The sequence below is a fragment of the Chinchilla lanigera genome, unplaced genomic scaffold (genome assembly GCF_000276665.1).
Source record: "Chinchilla lanigera isolate Chin_1 unplaced genomic scaffold, ChiLan1.0 scaffold00041, whole genome shotgun sequence".
NCBI lineage: Eukaryota > Metazoa > Chordata > Mammalia > Rodentia > Chinchillidae > Chinchilla > Chinchilla lanigera.
This window is the reverse complement of record NW_004955442.1, coordinates 844,803-864,342: the sequence shown is the minus strand read 5'-3', so window position 1 is coordinate 864,342 and position 19,540 is coordinate 844,803. Positions and strand designations below refer to the sequence as shown.

At 50.3% G+C, this 19,540-nt stretch overlaps 1 protein-coding gene across 1 annotated transcript in view; it reads right to left on the bottom strand.

Annotated features, from left to right (window-relative positions):
- Positions 1-5,516: 5,516 nt before the first annotated feature.
- Abcc1 (ATP-binding cassette, sub-family C (CFTR/MRP), member 1) overlaps positions 5,517-19,540 on the bottom strand; it is a 129,505-nt gene continuing 115,481 nt past the window's right edge. Inside the window, exons 22-31 of the mRNA XM_005391080.2 lie at positions 18,889-19,096; positions 17,203-17,513; positions 15,268-15,467; positions 13,662-13,788; positions 12,868-12,969; positions 12,129-12,275; positions 10,201-10,359; positions 9,204-9,370; positions 7,928-8,122; positions 5,517-5,773 (exon numbers count right to left, since the gene is read on the bottom strand). Coding sequence (XP_005391137.1) covers positions 5,665-5,773; positions 7,928-8,122; positions 9,204-9,370; positions 10,201-10,359; positions 12,129-12,275; positions 12,868-12,969; positions 13,662-13,788; positions 15,268-15,467; positions 17,203-17,513; positions 18,889-19,096 — 1,725 coding nt within the window. The 3' untranslated portion in view covers positions 5,517-5,664. The remainder of the gene's footprint in view (positions 5,774-7,927; positions 8,123-9,203; positions 9,371-10,200; positions 10,360-12,128; positions 12,276-12,867; positions 12,970-13,661; positions 13,789-15,267; positions 15,468-17,202; positions 17,514-18,888; positions 19,097-19,540) is intronic.

Genomic DNA, 19,540 nt, shown 5'->3' with positions numbered 1-19,540 from the left:
GGTATTTTGTCCCAGCAGCGAGAAAAAAGTAACCGAGACAACAGCCAAGCCCCAGGTCACACACACGGGTAAAGGGTGGCAAGAGCAGTCAGACTGGTCCCCCAGTGCTCATGATGCCAGCCTGGGAGTTCTGACTACACGGCCTGTTGTGCAGATAAGACACGCCAACACACAGGAAAGTGGGGAGGTGGAAGCGACCGGGCAGGCTTTCTCAGGCCTGTGACCACGGACACATGGGGCAAGACAGCTCTGGTGAGGGCATTCTGTGCATTGCAGCATGATGGGCCGTATCCACGAGCTCTCCCCAGCAGACACAGCAGCATGCTGTGCCCCTCTGTAGTTGTGACAAGGATGGTTCCACATGCTGGTGTATATTCCTTGCGGGGTCTCATCACCAGTGTAACCAGCCCCACTGCTGTAGTAACCTGCTAATACATGGACAGTGGCTGTGTTGGCTTCTGGAGGAAGCCTCCAGGACCCAGGGTTGGCTCTGCCCTGTCCAGGCCATGGTGCCTCTCTGGTGGCCCATCCTGACGCAGGGTTTAGGGTTCCTCTGTCAGCCCAGGGTGACCTAAATCCAATGGAGCCTCTACACTCCCTTGCAGAGGTGTGGCAGCAGCTCCTTTTGCTGCCTTTGCCCAGTAAGAACAGGGAGTGAGCACCCCTCAGCTCCCCTATCTTGCCCACGGAGCACTAGACTGTCCCTCCTCCCATCTGCAGATAGGACTATGAGGCGTGCAGAGTGGATGTGGGTTGCCAGGGTCCCAGCTGGTAAGGGGCAGAGCAGGAATTTGCTCCTCAGTGTATATAGCAAAGCTCGACCTATCTATGGGGTGGACCTGGGCTTTGGAGAAAGGGAAGGTGCCAGATGTAGCACATCTTCTCAGCCCAAAGCAGAGATTCTGGCATCCTCTGCAGAGGAGTCACTCCCAGAGGCTGCCAGGGTCTGACACCCCAGCTGGTTCACTCCAGAGCCACCAGAGCCTCTGTCACCGACCAGCGAGCAGAGCGTGGCCTGGGTGGCCAGCACATGGGAGCCAGCACCCTTGTCACTTGCTAAGAAGGCTGCTGTTGGGCTGGCACCACGGTGCCCTGGAACCAGCCAGCAGGCTATTCAGGCCATTGAACCCCTGCTATAGGCTCTACTAACAGGGCCTGGCTGGCGAGAGGAACCCAAGTTAGTGCCAGCAAGGCCCTGCACAGATTCTTCGAGTGCATGCTCCCACAGCTTTACCACCTTGTCAATGCCTACCTTTGCCTGGGTGCCATATGCCACTTAAGTCGATTCTGGTGGAGGAGGTGGGCACTATTGTATGGGCCTCCACCAGGACCCTTGGAGGATGGCACTGTGACTGTACCCCTTGGACAGATGAGAAAACTGAGACCCAAGAGCCTTAAGCAAGCAGGTAGCTCTACCCAGCAGACTGGCTGCAAAGTGTGTATCCTAACCACGAGGCTGCATGCCTCCTCTTGGGCTCTAGGATCTCAGCACATGACAAGAGTGACTTTTGCTCTACCCAGAGGACAAGAGGGAAAGTGCTTCTTGGCCTCCTTGAGCTGAAGGACTGGAATTTGCTGAAGGACTGATGCAGGGTGCTAGGTTTGTCCACCATACTTCCCCAGCACTGGTGGTAGTTTCCATAAATGCTATGTGGTGGGAGGGAGGGATGCGTGGTGGGCCACTCAGCATCTGAACAGGTGTCCTCAGGGCAGCTGTGGTGCTAAGTGCCTAAGATATGTTTTGCCCTCACCAAACCCGGCCAGGAGCTGTGATGATACCAGGTGCATGAGGAGGAATCTGCAACTGCTGAAGGGCCAGGTTGAGAGGCCCAGGCTCCTGCCACACAATCTCACCATTAGAGCAAGCTCTGAGCTCTGGAGAAGGACTCAGCCAGGGGTAAATATGGGAAGTCCCCCGCAGCCATCCCAGGACAAACAGCACAGAGTAAGGTAGCCTGCCCGTGTGTGAGTGGAGACCCAGGCAGGGCTGTGCCAGGACGGAGGGCAGCAGCTCCGGGAGCTGCTGGAAGGAAGAGCTGATGGGTCACAGAAAGCCAGCTTATGCAGAGCCTTAAGGCTGGGAGACCACTGCGGAAGCCTCACATGGACACAAGGGCAAGAGGACAGTGGCTGGGCCCAGGGTGGTAGTGAAGGGGAAAGAGAAGTAGTTAGATTCTGGGGTGTTTTGGAGAAGGAACAGAATTTGTCATAGGACCAGTTATAGGGACAATGCTCACTGGGAGCACCCACCCCCCCTCTTCCTGCTCTCAGCCAGGGAGCCCTTCCAGGGAAAAGAGCTTTGCCAGTGCAAAGCCAGAGCAGGCCACAGGAGGTGCACACCAAAGCTGATGTCTCCCCTTACTCCTTTCATGGCACTGAGGCACTTACCTGGGAAGGGCTAATGCCATTACTCCACTTCTTCATAAAGTAGATTAAACTGGACCCAAGCCCTGGCTCTTTCCCTGTGCTTACTGCAGCACACACCAGGCCTGACTCTGACCTAGGATTTTAACACTGAGTCAGGGGCCTGAGGCAGATCATTCCTTATACCGGAAAGCCATGCTCCCCACCTGGCAGACCCAACTACTACCAATCCCAACAGTCACAACCTTGCTGGCTTTGTCTACAAACTTCAGCTCCACAGTCCCAACCTTGCTGGCTTTGTCTACAAACTTCAGCAAGCCATCAGCTGGGGGACAGCAATGCTCCAGGAACAGCTGCACATGTCCTTGGTGCACGGTGTTAGTATGTGGCATAAATGGTGTGTCCCCAAACACAGGCGTTCCTCACTGCCCAGACTCACCCAATTTAAACCCACACACCAATACCCCAGTATCAGTTCCTGTTGTGGCTTGTGTCTCAATGCCCCCAAAGCCTTGTGCAGTTGTAGCTGGGGCTTTTTCCAGGTGGCTGGATCTAGAGTATGATGCTGGGATTAAGGGTATGCTACTCCCTGGGCGTGAGTGCTACTCTGGACAGAACATAAGGGACAGAAAGAGGACTGCTGTGGTTGCTTGTTGCTTCACTACTTTGCTGCTTTTTGCCTGCCATGAACTGTTTTTCCTCTGTGATGCCCCTCTGCCATACCACCCTGCCTTGGAACCAGCCAGCTATAAACTGAAACCTTGACAAAACTACGAGCTAAATAAACCTTTCCTCCTTTAACTTTGGATGTCAGCTGTTTTGTCTCAGCAATGAGAAAAGACAATACCTTACTCTCCAAAACCTGGACACCATATCAGTTAGGAGAGGGAGAGATGCTTCCCTTTCACATGTACACCTACATTGCCCAGCATTGTTTTGGCTGGGGTCAAACATATGTGAATGATTTTGGCTGATGAGGTGTGAGTGGGGTTAACATAAGCTTCACTTCTGGTCTGAGACACTGCAGAGTAGCTGGGGATCATCTACATTTTCCATTCCCTTGCTCTGTGGACCCAGAAGCCAGTCCTTGAATGGTGATGACATGAGTCCAGACTGGATCTCTGAGCTGCCTCACGGGAAGCAGCAACTCTGGAGAGGTGCCTGACTCTGTATTAGCATGAAATAAACCCTTGTGTTCCTTTCCCAATATTTTATAGACTATTGCAGTACAGCCCTGACTATCCTAATACAAAGGGACATTCCAGGGTGATTCTGGCTGTGTGTGATTTCTGCCTTAGGATCTGAGCTGGACCACATGTTCCAAAGCATCACTACTCAACTTTGTGACAATCTGGTAAAAACATTCTGAAATATTATTTTTTTTTGTACCAGGAATCAAACTCAAGAAGCGCTTGCCAGGCAGGTGCTGTGCCACTGAGCTATATGCCTGGCTCCTTGTAAAGCCATTCTGATCAGCCCCATTTTATAACGTAAAGCAACTGAGGCATCCACCCTAGGTGACTTGCACAGGGTCACACAACCAACAAATAATGAGGGCAGGACTCAGGTCTGTCTGATCCCGGATCTCTGCACCTCATCATGCTGCCTCCTTGCTAAGCCCCACCTGACCCTTGATCTTAGCCCCATTTCTGACAAATCACAGCATAGACCCCATATCTGTCACATCCGGACTCTACCAGAGAAGGCTGAAACCTTTGCTGATGCCTGAAAGATGACGGAACAACTGTTTAGAAAGAAATAAAATATTATTTTACTGCAAATTATTTGCAAATGTTCATGTTTCCAGTGTAAGTCATTACAAAAAGATCCCCAAGAAAAACTTGGTTTCTCTAACATGAAAGGATGGTATAACTTACAAAAAATAAATATATATCTCCACCTAAAAGAAAGATGCTTCTCTGGGTTTGAAGTCAGCAATGTACAGTATTCATAGCAGGTCTGAGTCTGGGGCAGCAGTGAGCTCTTGCTGCTGTCGGGGTCTCACTTTGGTCTGTCACCGAGACATCTATCAGACCCACTGCGCAGGACTCCGCCTCTCAGTTTTCTTCCAAGGACACATGCACTGAATGTCAAATGCAGAATGTCAAATGATAAGTCCCTGCTCCTCGGCCCAGGGCTTCCTCCCAAGAAATTAAATCCTTAGGATAGCCTTTTTCTCTGGAATAGTACTTAAAAAAAAAAAAAAAAAATCACTGATATTCATGAACAGGGTCTTTTCTTACCCTGGAAGAGAATCAGTATCTAAAATGTCAAATTTTCTGCCATTTGCCGTGAGATGCCAAGGGGTGAGAAATTAAAACCGAAAGAGACAGTTCCCAGGAGACTCTTTGGTACCAGCTGGTAATACCTAGGAGGTCCCTCGGGCTCCTTGCTATGGATGCTTTGTAGCCATTAGCAGATCTACTCTTTCCAGTACCGAGAGGAGTAAACCCACCCTAGCAATGGGCAGTTAGAGGCCAGAAGGAAAGCAAGGGAAAGGTGGAACGGGTGTTGAGGTGAGCAGGCTGGGAAATGGGTGGTAAGAGGACACTGCCCGGCCCTGGGGCTTCAGGTCCGGATCAGCCACAGGTCCAGCCATGCCCTTTCAGTGACAGGAAGTGGGGGTGCGCAAGGCTGCCTCTGGCCACTGAAGCATGGCCTGGTGGGCAGGGCTGGGGTGCTGGCTCCCAGCACCGGAGTGTCTGGAAGACCAGATGGTTGGCAAGAAGACTGTCGGGGCCCTTGGGACATGGCCTGAGAGTCAGAATGATTTTCACCAGGCCCCTCAACCTTGGGAGCAGCCCCAAGGAACGAAGCATTCAGCTGGAACCAGATAAGGTTCTAGGAGTGACAGGGAGTGTCTTGGAGACTTGGAATCCATAGACTTCGGCTGGAGAGATGTGAGGCAGTTGGCTGGATTTGGTCACTAGCGTCTTCTACATCACCAATTTTTCCAAAGTCTGGCTGCTAACGCCCCTCTGTGGATGCACCAGGGACACGGCTTGCACTCCTGGAAGCATGAGGACGTGTGCACACCTCCCGGGGATCGAGGCCAGGGTGTGGACGCCTGGGCTCTCTGGGACACAGCTGTCTCCGGCTTCTTCAAGGTCAGTTCTGGCCAGGGCTGGCTGGTGGCAGCTACTTTGTGTGTGTTTTGGTTTGATGGGTTTGGTTTTCTTTCTTTCCTTTTTTTTTTTTTGGTTTCTGACTGAGAGGTCTGGGTTCCCAAGGACACCGGCTCATCCCTGGACACTGGTGTGTCGGCCCTGCAGTTCTGACCAGGTGCCCCAGCTCTTGCGCTCACACCAAGCCGGCATCTTTGGCCATGCTATAGAAGAGACCTCTCTGCTGTAGGAGGTCGGATGGGGTGCCGCACTCCCGGATCTCCCCTTTGTCCAGCACAATCACCCTGCAGGGGGAGGAGAGACAGACATGAGGGGAAGGAAACTTGTGACCCAAAGAACTCATCTGGGCAAGCCATTGTTTTGGATTGGAACCCTAACATGTTCTGCCAGGACTGACGCAGTAGCCTTCCACAGCTACTGGTTGCCCAGCTTTAATCCCTATTTCTAGTCAATTTCAAATCCTGCTCCCTAAATTTCTATCCCAAATAACATTGTAGGCAGTTAATGATGATAATGCTATCAACTGTTCAGAATCATTGGCCCACTACACTCAGAATAAAATAAAAAGATCTTATCACAGTCTACAACAGGGGTCAGCAGTCTTTTTCTGGAATGTGCCAGATGGTACACATTTTTGGCATGGTTTCAGTTACACAATCCACCTCAGCTCTATTTATAATAGGAAAGCAGCCAGAGATGACAGGACAATGTGGCTGTGTACCAATAAAACTTTACTCATAAAAATGGACAGCAGGCTGAATTCAGCCTGTTGGCCATAATATGCTGACCCTTGGTATATGAGGTTCTGTTAAGATGCAAGTATGTCCACTTCTGATCTCATATCAGACCAATTGCCCCTTGGTCTCAAATGTGTCACTGCAGCACCTGTTACATAGTAGTTGCTCAACAATCTCTTAAAAACATCACATCAGCTGGGTGTGTTAGTGCAGACCTACAATCCCAGTACTCTGGGAGACTGAGGTAAGATCACGAATTCAAGCTCAGCCTGGGCTAGTTAGTGACTTATAGCAAGGCTCTCTCTCAAAATAAAAAGAAAAAAAAAGGGAGGTGGGGCTGGGGATATAGCTCAGTGTGAAGACCCTCAGTAGTGATGAAAAAAAGCATGTCGTGTCACTCCCCTACCTGTGACTCTCCAGGGACTTCACAGTGCTCTCAGAATAAGTTTCAAACCTCCTCACGTGATGACCTGGTGCTCCAGGTCTAGCCCCAGCTACCATCCAGACCCACCTCCTCTCCGTCCACTCAAGTCTAAACTCCAGGCACACTGGCTTCTGGCTATCCTTCAAATTCAGTAAACACATTCCCATTTTAGGGCCTTTTACGAGGCAGTACCTTTTGCCTAGGATAGTTTTTCTTTAGCTCAAAGTTTGGCAAACTATGGCCTGGAAGCCAAATCTGGCCCTCTGCCCATTTTTATGAATACGGTTTGATTAGCACACAAACATGCTCGCTCATTTCTGTATTGCCGATACCTGCCTTCACCCTACCATATCAGAGATGGACAGCTGTAACCATGACCTCCTGGCCTACAAGGCTAAAAATATTCTGGAATATTACAGAAAAAGACTACTGATCCTGGTTCTGGATTTTTCTGTGGCCAACATCCTCATTATTAAGGCCTCAGCTCAAATGTCCCCTCCTCAGGGCGGCCTTTCTTGATCGCCTATGCTAAATTCAAAACCTTTAGCAGCCTGCACCAGGGCACATGATGATTTCCATGGGGAATCATGCCTGCGTGGCTGCCTGCTCCATATAAATGTTTAAAAATTGATTTTACAACTGTGTAGGTATAAAGATGACTATAATCTAGGATGGATGATGTATTTTCTTTTTCCCTTTTTCCTTTTTTGGCAGTACTAGGGTTTATACTAGGATTTATACTAAGGGCTATATATCCCTAGCCCTTAGTTTTTATTTTGAGATAAGGTCTCACTAAGTTGCCACAGTGGGTTCAAACTCGTAATCCTCTGCCTCAGCCTCTCGCAGTACTGGTCTTACACCACTAACTACAGCTTCTTCCGATTTTTAAAAGAAAGCACTGGCCTACCTGCTACTGCCGCCTCCTCTGCCTATTATATTACCCTCCCCATACATGCTACATTCTGAAATCAGGTTATTTGTTGCTCTGTTCATGGTCACCTCAAACTAAGCTGCCCAGTCCTGGAGTAGGTCCCCTGTGCAACAGCAGCCTGCAGCGCTCCCACGGCCCAGAACTAGGCCCCACTTTGAGGCACGTGGAAGGCACATACATATATAAGTTGAGAATAAATGAGTGCACGATGCCATAAGTACCTGGCATTACCCAAAATAAAGAAGTGCCACCAACTGGGGCTGTTCATTGGCACAAAGACTGGGTGGATGGATGGATGGATGGATGGGGCAGTGAGTAGGGCCGGCCCTCTTAGCTAGGGCTTCACCTTGTGTAGTCCATGATGGTGTTGAGTCGGTGGGCAATGGTGAGGACCGTACAGTCCTCGAATTGTGTCCTAATGGTGGACTGGATGAGGTCATCTGTTTCCAGGTCCACGGCTGCCGTGGCCTCATCCAGCACAAGGATCTTTGTCTTCCTCAGCAAAGCTCGGGCCAGGCACACTAGTTGGCGCTGCCCAATGCTGAAAAGCAGAAAAAGACCACAGACCATGTTACCCAAGCCTGACCCTGAACCCAGGCTGGACCTGGGAGAAGGAGAAGAGACACTTTGTCCTGCTTGGCCTAGCAGGGCCCGCCCACTCCCTATTTCCACACCCTGCGGCAGACATTACCAATCGATTGCATGTTTCCTGTTGTGTGAGAAGCAGAATAAATTTCAACACAGGGTTCAGAGGAGATATTCAAAATATTGGTCCAGTTCATGAGTGGTGTAGTGAACAGCAAAAATGGCCCTTATCCCTATCCACCTGTAGGGTCCTCACAGCTGACTCTGGACTTGGCCATGTGCCTTGCCTTGACCAAAGGGATGTGACAAACAGGGCCAGTGGAGGCTGGATGTGGGGATGCACACTTGGCTTCTCACATTACCATGACCACGTGCCCACCTGGTCTGCTGGAGGACGACAGGCACATGTAGTGTACCTTACTGCCCTCAAGAAGGCCAGAAAGACCAGCAACAGCCAGATGACCCCAGGTACACGAATGAGCACGGTGAGGATGAGCAGAGCCACTGGCAGGCCGCCCTAGCGTGTGAGCACACTGGAGGATGGCTGTCATGGCAATGGGAAGCTGCACCAAGCTCCGACTCAAGTCACTGGGACAGGACTGGGGAGGTTCCCTGCTGTCACAGGCATTAGTTGCTGGATCCTGGACAGATCCTGGGGATCTAGAAAGGAAAGCTAAGGCAGCAGGGACAGCGGGTACAGACCAGGAGGACTCAAGCAGTGCTATCTGCTGACTGGTAAAGTACCCTTTAATAGTTTAACAAATGACAGCCACCCTCAGTGGACTGGGGCCAGTGTATGATGACAAATGCATTGGTCTTCCTCATCTTCTTTCCTTTACCTCAAGGAAAACAGAACCTGGAGTGAAAACCATTTTATAGACATGGAGACTGAGGCTCCAAGAGGCAAAGGGGTAAGTGGCTTGTCTGTGGCAGAACTGGGGCTCAAACCCACACAAGAGGGCAGAATTTTCACACACCCTGGCCAAGCCAATGCCCGGGGGTCTTGCTTCCCACCTGACTGGCCCTGCCCCACCCACCTTAGGTTCTCCCCGCCTTCCGCACACTCATGGTTCAGCTTGTCGGGGAGGCCGGACACGAAGCCCTTGAGGTGAGCCAGCTCCAGGGCTGTCCAGACTTCTTCATCTGAGTACTGGCTGAACGGGTCCAGGTTCATGCGGAGAGAGCCCGAGAACAAAACGGGGTCCTGCCCAGAGGAGAGAGCAGAAGGCACATGAAGCTCATGGCATGTTCTGCAGGGGCAGAACACAGAGGCAGACATAAAACTTTCCCGACAGACCTGTGGAGCAATAAATGTCAGAGTGCCTCGGAATCACTAATTCTAGAGAGGTTCAGGATTTTTTAGAACACCCCAGGAAACCTCAGGTTAGGCAGCATGAAACAGCTGTCTCTTTTGCACAGCTTCTCAGAGCGTGCAACATGCAAACGCGCTGGGAACCTTAGAGAAGGAAGACAGCACTGGCAAATCCTAAAGTACCGTGCATTCCTCCTGTCTCTTACAAAAATAATACTAACAGGCAACATATTAGGGAACAGCCACCTACACGGATCAGTCTGGAGGGGAATTCTCTGTTGTTTAGCTCTAGGAAGGAATAAAGAACCTCCTCCTGACCCCAACAGGGGTGGGGCGGATGGTGTTTCACTAAGATCCCTCTCAGATGTCAAAATCCACAGTGCTCGAGCCCCTTTGGTAATGGTGCAGCAGTAATGCAGTAATGGTGCATATAATTTACACACACCCTCCTTGAGTCGAGCCTTTCAGTCACCTCTGGGTTACTCAGACTACCGAGGACAGTATGAATGCTGTGTGAGCAGACGTTATACTCTATCGGCTAGGGAATAATGTCAAGAAAAAAATCTGTACATGTTTTGTACACACACAAATGTTTCAAACAAAAAGAGAAAACATCTGCGATTGATGGCTGGTTGGGTCTACACACACAGAAGGCTGCTGTCGCTTTTAGTGGAACCACAGGACCTGTGGCCCCAGCTTCCCACCGGCCCCGCCTACCCCACCTGGGGGATGATGGTGATTTTGAAGCGCAGGTTGTGCAGGCCGATCTTGGCGATATTGATACCATCGATGATGATCTCGCCTTCAGCGGACTCATTCACCCGAAACAAGCCCAGGGTGAGGGAGGACTTGCCGGCTCCTGTGCGCCCTACAATGCCAACCTGGGGAACAGGAGGAGTCTTCATGAGGTGGGAATGCTGGACTCTGAGGCTGTCCTGGTCTCACCGTCCTCACTGCAGGTGGCTAGTCCAGAGCAGCTCGGAAACCTGCTTGAGCCAACTCCCACCAGCACTTTCTGGCACCAGCTCCCAAGGCCACTCCTTTATGCGCTTGCTTTGGCCAAATATCAAGAAAGACTCCCTTGTAGTGTACGGTGGCACACGCCTGTAATCCCAGCACTCTGGGAGGCTGAAGCAAGAGGACTGCAAGTTCAAGCCCAGCCTAGGCAACTTAGCAAGACACTGCCTCAAAAAAAAAATAAATAAATAAATAAATAAGGATTGAGGTTATAGCTAAACTCCCCAAGGAATGAATCCACTCCTTTAAGTCAGTTGAGACCTCCAAAGAGACAGGTATCAGGCGGAAGGAATGTTTAATAAGGCCTACTAACTTCAACTCAAGAGAGGATTAAGCAATGGTTGGGTATTTCCTTTTTTTTCCACACTGTGTATCACTCCTCTAACAAGGACCTTCCCAACCTGAGCTGCTGAAATTTCTGAGATGCAAGCAGATGCCACCAGAACCTTTTCAATGTGGCCTGGTGTCCCGTGGAGACACTTCCCACTTCACAGGCACCATCTGGCATTCCTGACATCCACCTGCACAACCTCACTGCTCCCTCAACCTTCTAACAGATGTCACAGCGCAGGATGCAGGGAAGGTCCCTAAGGCGTAATATAAGTCATAAAGACTCCATGGGAACACCAGCTGCCCTGGTTTGCCCCTCATTACAGCATCTCATGGGAACGGGATGTTCTGAGCCTTGGGGCAAGGACAGTTTAAGAAATCTGTATGTTGAGTAATACAAACTGCCAGGAAGACCCTTAAGATGATTTCCTGAGAATTTCCAAGAATCTCAAGGATGTCTTCCAGGAACAGCTTCTAACCAAAGGAAGGTTCTGAGATCCCAACTATCCAACTGTGCCTCGAGCTACCCCTAGTAGTGACAATGACATCATTTTATGCTAGAGATTAAAACTTGAGGGCCTTAAAAGGGCCAAGTAGGCACATGAATGTGGCAGCCAGCAGCTGGGGTGAACAGGGAGGCTGCAGATCTTTTGCAAATGGGAACGGGACCCACACACCAAGGGGGATGGGAGGGGAAGGGGATGTAAAAGCACTGGATGTCTTGTTCACAGGTACCAACTATCCACTATTAATGTAATCATTATGTCACACACACAACAAAAAAAAAGAAAAAGGGATAGGGAATCTAGAGCCAGGGACAGGGACGGCATTGGGAGGGGAAGGGCCTAGAAAGAGTCAAGGTATGTTAAGGACATGTACCTATTCCCTGAGATGAATGTAAACATCACACACTGAGCGCACATACAAATAAAATAAATTCATTCCAAAAAAGAAAAAGAAAAGTGCCACGAGGGTGCATTTGTCCAACACTGCTAGATGTTCTGACATTCCAAGAAAAGCAGCTGTGTTTCTATATAAATGTTACAGGTTTTTCAGTATATGCAACTTACTTGGACCCCTCCCCCAACAAATCTGCAGGCCTCCTTTGGTCTCTGGGCTCCTGCTATGTGACCTTCTGGGCTCTGAGCAGACTTCACTTTCACCAGCCCTACCCTCCCGACAAAGACCCCGGCCCTACCCACAGTGCGGACCGTGGTCTAGGAGGTGAACCAGCTGGTTTTAGCCACCTGACCACAGCCCACACCCAACTGTGAGCAGGTGTGGGGGGATGACGCACACCCACCTTTTCTCCCCCTTCGATGATGACGTTGATGTGCTTGAGAACCAAGTCCAGGTCCTCTCGGTACCGCAGGCCATAATCCCGGAACTCCACTCGGCCTACCTGGGGCCAGCTGCTGGGTGGAGCTGTCTCCTGGATTTGCCAGGGAGCCTTAGATCACAGAGAGGGTCAGGAAGGGAGAGAAAACAGGAATCCCAAGTCCATCCTCTGTGCCACAGGCTCGACTGGAACAGACCTCCATGACTCTTCCCGCCGCAGCTCCCTCCCCGTCCTGTTGGCCTCCCGGCTGGTCCTCAAACACACCCCATGCTCTGCACCTGCACGCTATTTGCTTGTCCCACAGTGTTCTTCCCCACGCTATCCACTGGGCCCTACAAACTAAGATCCAGCCGCAAACTAAGACCTTCTCTGTGAGGCCAAGAAAAGCTAGACTTGAGAATCAGAAGGAAGAAAATGTCCTCACTAAATGATGAATGCTGTCTGAATCCCCTGAAAGCATCCTGTAACCTCGGATACTGGCATCCGATATCCTGGGGAAAACCAGGATCATTAAAAACTATTTTCTTCCTCTAAGCCCAGGTGGTTCTGAGTAGGCACTGAAAGAGGTGATGCAAGTCAGATGTGCTTTTACTCACTCGCCCACTCAGGAACAGAAGCAAGAACCACGGCGGCTTCTGTGACTTTTGGGGTAAAGCCACAGCGATGAGCAAGGCCAAAGGGTCAGGTCGGGGTCCCGCTTTACCTCTTTCTCCGTTTCTGAATACTCCTTGAGTCTCTCCACAGCTACAATGTTGGTCTCCATCTCAGAAGACATCCGAACCAGCCAGTTCAAGTACGAGGTGATCTACAAGCGGAAGAGTCAACGTGGAGTTTGCAGAGTGAGCGTGAGTTACTTTATTTTCAATAAGGAATCATTAATTATAGAATACCTCAGGTAAGAAATTAGCAACCCCACACACAGCTATCACCCACACTTGCCACACTTCATCTCTTAAGCATTGCATTTTTCAAAATGATCACGGGCCACACAAGTCTTTGGAAAGTAAATCAGATAATATTTGGAATGAGTTGATAATATGAAAACACAATCAAAACTCATGAGAACACAGCTAAATCGGGACTTGGAGAGAGGTCACAGTTTGCGTTTTATTACGGTTTTTTATGTTTTGAGTCAGGGCCTCGCTAAGTTCCCCAGGCTAGCCTTAAACTTTTTATTCTTCTGCCTCGGCCACCCTGAGTACTGGGAATACAGGCACATGCTACCATGCCTCGTTTGAAATTCATAGTTTTAAAAGCATTTCCCTTGTAGCTGGAAGCATCTCCTCGAGCCATCAAGGAATTTTCTTGACTGACAGAGAACCCTGGCTGGGTGTCAAATTCCTCCTTGGCTTTAGTTGGTCCCCAGCCTCTGTACACAGGTCTCCAGGTCCACTCAGTCCCTTCTCTCTCCCCAGTTCCTGGGGGAATCCAATATGAAGGCCCGGGAACCTGGCAACTAGCCTTGAGAGACTTTAATTAAAGAGTGTCCTCTCCTACCTGCAGGGAGTAAGACACCGAGAGGCCCACCAGGCCGGCACTGAGGTTGTGCCGGGAGATGACCGCAAAGAGTGCGGCAAACAGGACGATACAGTTTCCGACACACTCCAGTCGCACAGCGAGCCACCTGCACGGAGACACATAGCCAGACAGGTGTACACACAGACAGACACAGTCAGCTCTTCAGAGACCTGGCTCCAGGTCACAGGGGGGCACGGGGAGGTTAACGTACTAACTGCAGTGACTCCCTGCATGTTCTGGAGAAAGGCCTCCTCGGTGCTACCCACTGGAAACATGCAGCCTGGCCATTGGGGAAGGGGCCCATGGGACTCAAAGTTCATCACTCTTAGCAGCCTGGTCAGCCCCAGGATAAACACAGCGTTCTCCAGAAGCTGCCCCTAAACCCCTGGAATCTAAAGCTTGCCTTCTTAAGAATCAACTTTTTCTCAAGAAGTCTTTAAAACGTTACATACATACATATTTAATAAAAAGATACCCTAGACTCCTTAAACATGAAAACGCCCTTAACTGTAAGAGGCACCATTGATTTAAAATAAGTCTACTGGGCTGAGTGCCAGAATGCTTGCCTAGGATGTGTGAGACCCTGGGTTCAACCCCCAGCACTGCAAATTTATAAATAAGTCTCTTAGCAGGAGATAGATGTAGAAGGGAGATGCACGCTACCATATTCAATGTGCCTGACATGTTCTCAGACTCGCCCTAATTTCAGAAACATTAAAAATGTATTACTGAGGAGAGGAGGGGTTAAAGTGAGGTTAGGGGAATGGGAATATAACCAAGTTATATTATGTACAGGTACAAATTCTGTATAATGAATGTGATCATTATGTAGAACTAAAATGTACCAATAAAATCTGATTGGAAAAAATAAAATGTATTATTTTACTTTTTGAAATATAAACAGATATTTCATTGGTTTAAAGTTAACTTTCATAAGCTATTATGTAGCATAAGAGAAACTATTTTCACATTCTAAAATGTAAAGCAGTTTATATTTCTTTAGGGAAATGGTATTGCTGGTTCTTTTTTCCACCACAGCCCTTATGATCTATGTGACTGACCTTCATGTAAGTGAAATTTTTCCAGAGACCGAGCCAGATTTTGACAAACTTCCTAACACTCTTCCCAGGAAGTCAAAGACTCCAGCAATTCAGGGTCCCTCCACTCAGTCTTAAGCAATGGATTAGACTGTGCCAAATGGGCTGAGGCTTGGTGATGGTCTTTACCACCTTTCAACAAAATGTGCCAGGATGTAAGAGAGAGGAGGCGACTGTTCAGGGATAGATCAAACACTTCTCTAAATTCAGTTATAACTCACAGACCTCGGCCTGTCGTGTCATGGAGGAGCTGGCATCACCAGGACAGCAGTAGGCCATGCTTGTGGGGCTCTAGGGCTCACCAAAACCCTGACCCTGCACTCACAATGCTCCTGTCTGCCTTGCCTGGTCACCATGCCCTTCCTCTCCCCAGGGCTCCCAGCCTATCTGCTTGGCTGCTTTTTGCACCCTGCCCCATGACCAAGGGCCCCGGGTGGGAGTCGGGGCACGAGAAGTCTCCCTCTGGCCCTCCTGGTCCCACTGCCCACCTGTTGGCCACGATGCTGGGGTAGTAAGCCTTCTGATTCTCGTCCACCTTCAGGTCACTCTGGTGGATAAAACGTTCCTGCTCCTCGAAGGCGCGGATGACGCTGACCCCCAGCAAGGTCTCGTTGAAGTGGGAGTAAATTGGGGAGCGGCTGACTGACTCAAGGCGCTTTAGCTGCCGAGAGGAAGCCACGTAGAACCTCTGGAGGGGGGAAGAGATGAGATGGTCGGCAATGGTTCCCCCATCCCACCCTCCTGGGGCTATGCCGGAGAAGCCTGAATATGACTGATACTTCCAGGAGGAAAAATGCTGGGCACTTAGCCAGCGTCCTGCTCACCCAGTGGACTATAGGCACGGTGTGGACAACAGTGAAAATAACCAGTACTTATACGAGCCCAGTGTCCCAGAATCTGCTCCTATATCCTCACAGCAAACCCATGAGGTGCTCCCTGTGTCTTGCTTCAGGGTGAGGAAAGCAGTACACAGAGGCCATTAGATGCAGGGAGGGGGGGCGCTGGCTGGAGGTGCACCACGGGTGGGCCCCGGTGTGTTCTGTCCCCACCCCCGCCCTCTCGCTGCTTTCTAGCTGCCACAGGCTGAGCTCCTTTCCCTCTGCCACGCTGTTTCCGCCTTGGAGCTGGCTAACCACAGACTGAAACTGCGAGCCAAAATGCCCCTCTCCTCCAAGCTGTGGTGTTGGATACTTTGTCCCAGGGTCGAGAAAGTGACTATGATACAACATTTCCGGTAAATGCAGCTGCAAGATTTTCCGAGAAACAGTAGGCACCAATTTAAAGAGGTTACGGGGAGAGCCTGGGAACCGGACCTACCCTGCCTGACTGCATCCTTATTCCTGCTCACCAGTCTCTGGGCCACAGGGAAACAGGGCCCAGGGCTGGCTGGCTGGCTGCACCAAGACCTCCTGGACCTCACCTAAATGGAGGGGGGTGGGGTGCCATGCACCTCTGTGCTGCCATGGGACTGCTCCCATCTAAGCAAACAAGCCCAACTAGCAACTGTGCTATAGTTAATGCTGTGGTGTAGCTAAGGGCAGGACAGGCTTGGGTTCGCATGCTAAACTCTGGCACTTGGGTAAGATGCTTCTCTTTCCTGAGTGTCAACATACTTACTCTTCTGTCAACTGGGTACACAATCTATATGGCAATAAGAAATCATGTGTTCAGCGATGGTAACAGGTTCTGCAGAAGGGCTGGGGCAGAGACTACTAACTTCCTGCACAGCGCCCCCTTCTTCTTTTCCAGCAGAAGTTTATTGCTGGAAACTACAACGTGCCCAGCTAAAGAACTGCACTTGCTACCCACCCTTGCAAAGCGCAATGGTCACATGACTCAGTTTGAACCATTAGCTATATTTAAATGGGTGGAACTCATTCAGCAATCATATGCTCTCTTGGCCCATTCCCTCTCTCAGTCTCACTGTCTGAAAATACAGACATGATGGCTGAAACTCCAGCAACCCTCTTGGACCATGAGACCGGTTTCAGAATAGAATGCTTATGCAAGAAAAAAAGAGAAGAAAAGGCAACCTAGCATATTAACAATGTCACTGAGCTGCCATCCCAGCACTGGCCTTCTTCAGGATATCTACTGCAAGAGAGAAAAATAGCTCTTCTGCTGTTTTTCATGCCTCTGTTATCCATAGGAGGCTTAAGAAATAAAGAATTCTGTGGTTATGTCTACTTAACAGATGCACCTTCACACCTACAGCTTTTGTTTTCTAACTCAAAGCTAAGAAACTAAAATTTACTAGAAATAAAGTACACATATTTTGATATACAGCTAAAAATCTATTTAGGTCTTCAAAATAGACAAACGCAAACCTGAGCTCCCTCCAGCAAGTCCTCGATAGCCCTATGCTGGGCAAACAAGGAGACGTCAGGTGACAGGGCTCAGCCTGGACGCCACAGCTCCCTCACCTGCACGAAGAAGTAGATGAGGCCCAGTGGCGGGATGACGACAGCAGCGATGGGGGTGGCCAGCAGAATGAGGATGCAGGAGCCCAGTACAGTGAACAGGGAGCCCATGAACATCTTGATGACTTGCGGGATCATGGAGTCTACCGTGTCCAGCTCCTTGGAGAAGCGGTTCACCAGGTTCCCGCTGGGGGTGCGCTCGAAGAAGCTCATGGGTGACCGGAGGACATTGTACAGCAGGTCTAGGTGCAGGCGGCGGGAGGCAAAGATGCCTCCAATGGACACTGTCATAGAGTAGCCGAACACAGCGACACCTGCAAACACTTGGGTGTGAGGCTCTGTGGTGGTGGGCGGGTGGTGCAGGCAGGGGTTGGCACTAGGGAGGGGCTCTTAGACCGGGCGGGCCGGACTCCCAATGTCTTAAAGTGACGGCGGCTACTGTGATAGTGACTTAATACCTGCATAGCACAGTGCTAGGCTTTTCACACAGGTGTGAAAAGGACCCTACTGCTACCTGTTTCAGTAAGAAAATGAAGCCCAGATAGGCGAACTGTGCACAAAACATATTTAGCGAGATGAAAGCAGAGCTGGGACTGAGATCCAGGCAGCCTGCCCCAGAGTCACAGCCTCCCACCCATGGACTTGGTGCAGTGACTGCACACTGTGCACTGGGCTGCCCAGTAGGGCGGCACCAGCTGCAGGTGGCTACTGCGCACCGCAGTGTGCTCATTCAACCCAAGAACCGAATGCTCAGTTCTGACGACCTGGACTTCCAATAGGCACCTGTACCTTATGGCTGAAGAACGGACCCTGACCTGCGCGGGCCCCAGTAAGCAGCGTATCCTCTCTGCTATCTACTTTCCCTCAAATATAATTTGAGGCCACAGTCCTTTGCCCTGCTATTAGGGGAAGGGGAGCTTACCAACTGAGAAACTCAAGAAATCCACATCTGTTCTCCATTAAAAGCTTTTTCCAACAGCACCTCCTAGAGATCATGACTCATTCGAGGCTCCTCCAAACCACACCCAGCAGGGGGCTGTTCTTTCCAGGGTGCAATGTTGTAGGCATGGAGAGGCTTGTACTGTGGCCTCTTAGAGTAGGAAGAAACTCAAGAGGCTGGGGTGCAAATGGGGGGCTCTCATCTCTGGTCAACACTGCCAAATACTATCTCTGTCAGTTGCTAGTTTGGGGATCTTCCTCAAGTCACTTAACCTCTGAACCTCAGTTCCCTCATCTGTAAAATGGGGACAATATTTACATTAAAGCACTGTTGAATACCAAGTGGCAGTGAGCCTGGCATACAGCAAGTGCTCAAATACGTCAAGTATATGTATTTACTGTACATGCACGTGTGTCACAGACACTGGACAGGTGCAGCCATAACTGCAGTTTCTCTGTGCACATGGCAATACTCCATGAATGGCACAGCACAGCACAGCAGCTAAGGGTGTGAGCCCCTGAGCCAGACCGACTCATCCAATGCCTGCTCTGCCATGTATTTGCATTCGAGAAACACAAACTCTATGAATGCTGGAGGCCCTGCTATGTGACAGGTGCTGCTCATCTGGGTTGGGCTTGGTTTTGGGGGGAATCCATGAAACCTGGAGGACTTAGTGGGGGCCATTCTCTAATCAGCCATGAGGTGATTACAGTCGCCCAAATCAGAAAGGATGGGATGGTGACGCCCACCTTGTGAGATGCCCAGAGCTCCGTAGACGCTGAGCCGGACTTTCGTGTGCTCCTGGGTCCCATTGACGACAGGGTCGTCCGTCCAGAGACTGAGCCAGTAGTTGGAAGCCAGGGAGGAAATGTGGTTGCACAGGAAGAGGAAGATGCTCAGAAAGGAGAGGAAGAGCCCGATGGCCTTCATGTAGTCCCAGTACACCGAGAGCTGCACCTGGAGGCCACGGAGACAGCAGTCCAGACAAGGTCAGCAACGTCCACAGCTCTGGGCAGACCAGCTGCCCATCTCCGCCCAGATGCACAACCCCTTCCTCCTTAGTTGTCTGACAAAGGAAGCCATCAGTGGGCAAAAGTCAAGGCCTCTGACTTTACAGAGCCTCCAGGCAAGTGGCTGCCATCCAATCACCCACCCAGGTCAATGCGTAACAGGAGCAAGGCTCTAATGGATGTGTAATCCCATCAAGTATCAAATTGGCCATCCTGACCTAACCTCAGGGGAGGGTACAAGGGAGGCTTTATTTAAGGAACTAAGAGTAGGGAGTTCATCCAATGAAAGCAGAGTAACTCTTCAAGTGGAGGAAGCAAGTGCAAAGGCACTGCAACAGGTGGAAGCATAGCATGTTTGAGCAACTGGGAAGAGGCAAAGGTGGCTGAAGCC